Source organism: Coffea eugenioides, unplaced genomic scaffold, assembly GCF_003713205.1.
Source record: "Coffea eugenioides isolate CCC68of unplaced genomic scaffold, Ceug_1.0 ScVebR1_2789;HRSCAF=3884, whole genome shotgun sequence".
In the NCBI taxonomy this organism is placed as follows: Eukaryota; Viridiplantae; Streptophyta; class Magnoliopsida; order Gentianales; family Rubiaceae; genus Coffea; species Coffea eugenioides.
In genome coordinates this window covers 14,108-20,595 of record NW_020863306.1, presented here as the reverse complement: position 1 = coordinate 20,595, position 6,488 = coordinate 14,108, and the positions used below count along the sequence as shown (strand labels likewise).

At 32.5% G+C, this 6,488-nt stretch overlaps 1 protein-coding gene across 1 annotated transcript; it reads right to left on the bottom strand.

The window, feature by feature from the left end:
- Positions 1-553: 553 nt before the first annotated feature.
- LOC113757159 (defensin-like protein 18) lies at positions 554-1,408 on the bottom strand. Its single transcript, XM_027300570.1, has 2 exons — positions 1,330-1,408; positions 554-751 (listed from the first exon to the last, which is right to left on the bottom strand). Exons 1-2 carry the CDS (start codon positions 1,400-1,402, stop codon positions 570-572), a joined length of 255 nt encoding a protein of 84 aa, XP_027156371.1. The 5' UTR covers positions 1,403-1,408; the 3' UTR covers positions 554-569.
- Positions 1,409-6,488: the final 5,080 nt, after the last annotated feature.

Below are 6,488 nucleotides of genomic sequence, written 5' to 3'. Positions count from 1 at the left end.
TCTTCTCTTTGGGGTTAAGCTGTGTCTTTCTCGTGGTTATATTAACTTGCACATTGAAGTGGATTCTTTGGTTCTTGTTCATTTCCTAAAACAGATATCTAGTTGTCCATGGAGTGTTCTTACAGAGGTTAAGCACCTTCTAAGGTTATCGTCTAATTTTGTTGAATTTTTTCATTGCTTTCGAGAAACTAATCAAGTTGCTGATTGTTTATCTAACGTGGGGTGTGATCAAGGTTTCGATACAACGTATCTTCAGTTTTTAGACCTCCCTATGACATCTCGTGGAGCGTTTCGGTTAGATAAAATAGGCCTGCCTTCAATTAGAAAATGTAAGAGCAAATGATGTAAAGGGAATACTTCCCTACTCCTTCTCTAGCATTTGCTTCTTGGTATTATTTGGAGGTAAGGTCCATGTCCCCCTCCTGTGTTTATTTTGCTTTTCCAATAAAAGACCAAAATTTAATTTGAAAAAAAAAAACAACTATTGGCGGCACATATGCAATTCTAGTGAATTGTTCGCCTTTATTTGAATACAAAGTACGGTGCAAATTGCAGAAAATAGTAGGCTTTCAACAGTTGTAGACACAGTAGCAAGCATGATAACGATGCTGACCACTGCCAGTCCAAATACATTCTCCGGAGTAAACATGCTCTGTGTACTTGCAATAATTGTAGCACCTGTCAGAGGAACAATCCCCGGACCAGTTCTTGGCAGGCCTCTTGCAAAATGTAGCTTCAGCCATTGGCATCTCTGCATGAAACAAAGCAAAAGAGAGAGCAAAACATTAGAGTTAGTCCAAAGTGTATGGTATATATCAGGGATCTAGCCCGTCCACCTAAGGGATAGGTGTTTGTTAGTATTATAGGGCATAGTTCCTCTATGTCATTTTTTGTGTCAATCTTTATCCCATTTTCTATTTTTATGCCACATGTATTGTTATTCACAACACTATACATGTATATTTGCAGTATAATTACATGTCACGAGAAATTAGAAAGCGAGAGAGAAAATTCAAAAGCAGAATACAGGGCAAAACTTTAAGCAAAAACATTTATTGAAAAGCATACGGCGCATATGTAATACAAATTAGTTCATAAAATTTTGATTGTGAGTGTACATATACATGATACACACTTATAACTATTCTAATTCATTGCTAGTGACAACCATTTCTGTTTGTTGTACTCGAAGTTCTCTAACTAAGAGAGAGGTAGAGACAAATAATTAAAACTTTGGGAATGTACAAATATACGCCATTCTATGCATGTGTTCACCATTTAAGACTATGGAAGTGTAAACTCTCTTACTAAAGACTAGCTACAACTTACTATTTGGTACGAGGAGGAGGAAGCAGATGAGCAGGGCAAAGAAGGTTGCGCAGCTAAATTGAGATTTAGCCATCTCCGATATCTTATGTTAGCTATGCTTGTGAGAACACAAGTTAATGATGATAGCTATTTATAGCAAGAGATGGTGCAATTTTCCAAAACCTAATCGGTAGTTGTGTTGAAACTTCTTATCGCTGAGTTGTTAAGAGAAAGCTACAAGTATCAAAGAATTAAGACAAAGTCTAAGTCAGAATTAGCTTACGAAAGGAGTTTAAACAAAGCATCAACACCATTAAGATTTGAAATTTTTAAGTCCAGCAATTTCTAACCTCTTTTAGTGGAAAAGATAATGAACATTAGCATAATGTCGCAAAGCTTAAGTATAAACTCATCTGGTTGCGGGATCGATGGACGCATGCTGGATTTTGGTACATCAATTTAGAATGTACAAGCCACAAGGCAGAAAGGACGGCAGCAATGGAATGCTGATAATTGAGCTATTGCATGCATGATACATATACAGTTTGCACACACATATACATGTATATAAATGTATACATACATATATACATTGTCCAAAATTTATATTGAGGATTGAAACTTGAACCCCATATCCCTCAAGTTTTCGATGCACATTATTTTCTGACAACCAAGACCATCTAGTAAAGGAAGATGAAATATAAGTTTTTAGAATTCTTTTTACCTATGATCTATTTAAGTTTTCTTGAGATTTAACCATGTCCATTATTTGTATTTTACCAAGCGCGTGGAATAAAAAAATCAAGGATGATAAGAATTTATAGCAGGGCACATATAGCAAGCTTTTCAACAACTTGATATACGTTGAAATTTGAATCATTCATATCCGTGGAAGATCAAACAAAAGGAAATGTACGAATAGAATAAGATGCTAGATAAGAAGTTCAGCAAACATCACTTATCCAAGGACATAATTAATAGCATTAAGACCGGTACAAAATTTGAATAGATCAAAAGATAGCTTAATTTCCTACCGTCTTAATAAGATACATTGATTTATTTGAGGATTACTATATACGTGAATACTTGAAATCTTCTAGCAAGTGGGCAATACACTTGCATAGATTACTGATCAAGTTGTAGTGAGGATGTTGGTAGATCATTTTCTTCATCAATCCACGCATGAAGAAACCACGTCAGCTCACCTAAGATATTTAGTAAACTTGAAAAAGGTGAATTGAGTATAGGAACAACAATTCTGTGTATGTACTAAATAATCAATTGGTTTGTTTAATGACATAAACATTAATGCTGTAGCATGGGACAGAGTTGTCGAACATACAACTAAACTTGAAAGTACCGTGGCTGATTCTTAGCATCAATTGGTCGAACTAGAGGGCCACATGGGCTGAACCAATTTGGACCCTTGAGGCCTAAATAGAGACATTCAATCCCAATTTGTCACTTAAAGACACCTAACAAAATAGTTATGATATATATATGTATATTTTAGGTAAATACCTAGAACCTGTAACTGATGAAAGCACCTAAAAATTCTACTAATATGCCAAGACACATGCCTACAAGATTTCTACTTGAGTAAGTTTACTTCTATTTATGAATATCTTGAATGATTGATTTTGTTGTTAGCCTCAGATTGATCTTTTGGGAACAACTTTTTTTTTGCATAAAAAGTGAATTTCATTAAAGAAATTGTTGAAAATTGTCTAGCATAATTTATTTTACATCACAGAAATTTTCACTAATGGTAGGATAAAATGCAAGAAATAACAGATCTAAAATGAAAAATTACAAATAGATTTGAAAAAGACAAGAAATTTGAAAACGTTTTCTAATAAGTTAAATCACTGCAATAATCATTAAATCTACTAATCAACTGCTTTAATAAGTTCGAATAATGATGATGAGATTTATTGATATAGACTCAAGGTCCAAATGAATTCCAGATCTGATAAAAAAATTTGAAATAAATTTAAATCTAATAACAAAAAAGAAAAAGAACTACTTGCACTAAGAACTCCTAGGGGACTAGAAAAATCTGACTAGGAATTTTTTTAGAGAAATAGAGAACCTCAATAAGAAATCATAGGTGAGACTTTATTTAAAAAAGAAGGTAAAAATGGAATGTGGAAAAGAAGGCAATTTGAGAAGAGAATAAGAAGTAGAGAGAAGTTGGAGGAGATGAGAGGTAGAGAGAAGAATTTTGGGAACAAGTTGATCCCTTTTTTGTTCAAGATGCATTATAATATTTGATGATTTGAGTTGGAGGATAATTCATCTTTGCTATCAGAGGGACTATGAAAAGAGGTAGGGGCAAAATATGAGCCAAGTTAATAATTGTGGGGAACTAAATTTGGACATCCTTCGCAGCATAGTGTTATTCTAAATCGCTGTCAGTGTCCTGTTAAGGATTAACGCATACTTTTGTCTTCCTTCGAAAGAATCGTTTTCTAATTTCAGCCCCTAATTTTCATGGTTTATTGCACGTAATTACTTTAGTTCAATGTCTTTCCCTTCTTCAAACGCCTTGTGTTCGTAAAATATGCTATTACTTGTTACTAAAAATTAAACTACAGGAAAAACTCTTTAAAATTTTGTTTCTTGAGAAAGATCTTGTGAGATCTGCTGCTTATTTCATCAATTACTTGAAGGCTTACCACTGAAGAATCTTGTTTTGATCGATTGTTTGTGAGATTAGTCTACTCACTGCACTCAAAATCTTTTCTACTGTTAGATTCAAGGTTCAAATACCATGCCTGCCAATTGGAGGTGGAAAAGGTGTGGAAAGAGATGGAAAAAAAATCTTGTGTAACTTTGACATGTATTAGAGTTTTTGGAACTTTGAATATTTTTTTTTAATTAGTTGATTCTGACTCTAAGAGTTTGGTTACATCATTATGGATTTTAGCTCTCCAATGCAAAAGAAAAAGAAAAAAGAAATAGTATAGTATAAGTCATATCACTGGTAATCTTGAAAACCTAGTTTGGTAAATAATTGGAAATAGTTCTTAACCCTGATATAATAACTTTTATTTGATCCCGTCTCGATTATCTTCAGGAGACAAAGTCGCAGACAATATAATATTAGAGGTAGCCTGCCAACTACACCAAACCTGTACGCTAATTAGTAATAAGTTTGGATAGTTGACTAATGGTATAATGTCCTTGATTTCGATCCACGCATGTATTATATTAGCTCTACCGAATCAAACTTTGCATCCATAGTAATGTTCACACTACACCAATACGCAAGACACATCAGGCTGTTATAATAAATGAGAGTCAAATTATCAAGTTGCGTGAAACATTTATAACAAGAAACATACACTTTCTCTCGTAGAGTTTTCTAACGAAGTCTCTTCTTTTCTAAGAATTTCTAATGAGAGTTTTGTTAGTTTATATTTCTCTTATTGATCTAAATTTTCTCAGATTCTATTGTCAAATTGAGATTCCTTAATTAATCTTGTCAGATTTCACATTAACATTTGGATTTGAATCAGTTTATTAGCAGATTTAGGAGAAAGTAAGTGGTGCAATTGGAAGCATAGATAGATGATCATGGGACTACAAGCCCTTTATCTTTTAAAGATTTTCTGAATTTCACCGTATAATATTCTCTTGACTTTTCACATCTGTAGTATCTAATTTTGTTCTTCAAATCTATTTGTATCTGTGTATAGTTGATGTAATTTCTATTATTAGTACAGATTTAATGAATGATGATAGTTTATATATATAAAAAAAATACTTTCTCTAGTTTTGCTCTAAAAGAATGCCACGAGATACTATTAGAGTAAAACTGAAATATTGTAGCCGGATGTAAATATTAGGTGACGCCTCCTTGTGTAAATGCCATTCTTGGAAACAAAATTTTCATCCTTTTAATTCAAAAGCACACGGGGTAATTAGGTATTAATCTTCAACTTCCATATTCAAATTTTAATTGCCTGTGTGCAAGACATAATATATGCCACTAAAAAAGTCGTTCAGATAAAATTATTCATCCCCAACGTTTCTTTGTCAAGTAATCTTCCTTGTAGATTCATCATGATTATAATATATAAGTCAATATATCTTTGATAGTGCCATTTATTTAGAAATAGTTTCTTATTGCTCGCATGATTGTTGAAAATTTCAGAGAAAATAGCACAATAGTATGGAATGAGCAAATTTCCAAGGAATGGCACGATTGTACGTATGCATACATAAAAAACAAAAGGATGAGAAATTTTTTTCATATTTCCTTTCTTTGTTTCCTCCCTTATAACTCGTAAGTGAAACAAAGCATGGCGGAGTCACGACCAAAATGGTGGAGTCATGACCAAAATCACGAGGGACAATTGTTTATTGTTGGGCAATATAAGGATTGGATTGAGAGCCAACAATATTGATGGCAGTTGGAATTGGTCAAGGCTCAAAACAACTATCTTGATGGTATGGACAACTACAAGATGCGAAAACGCCTAATTTCTTATATGATGGGTAATATATTGTACTACTAATTGATAGTTAGCATAATGCGACTAAGAAATGTTTTCTTGAAAACCAAAATTAGAATTAGCATTTCTTCTTGTTTTATTAGTTAGTTGAATAACCAGTATTTGTGTTTTACAAAATTATATGCATAATCAGTGAGTATTAAATTGCAGTGTATTTAATACCCAAATAAGTTATACAATTACAAATCATCAGAGAGTGAGTTAATAAATCAACCAAATAAAGAAGTAACAGTATAACATAATTCAAATTTAGCAAAGAAAGAAATATTCTGAGAAATCTTTTGTAATGTAGAAATGTTCTACGTGTATTTTTCTTTGTTCTTCTTTCCCCATAATTAGCTCTTTTATCTCTTCAATACAATAAATATAATTGGCTATCCCTTTAATATTACTTTCAATCTAATATCATATCATTTGACTTTTTATACATGTATTATCTTCTTTCATATTTTTTTGGATTTTGCTTCACTTGTTTCTTGTTATAATGGGGTTTTGATTAATTTAAATTTTAGTAAGTACCCACTATTATTTTGTTTGTGGGGGTGCAAAACACAATTTCTGTAGTTTGAGAGGGTACAAACTGTTAAACTATAACTAAATAAAAATACAATTGACAATAATTGTAAGGTATAAAAGGAAATTTTAAAAATTTGAGGGAGC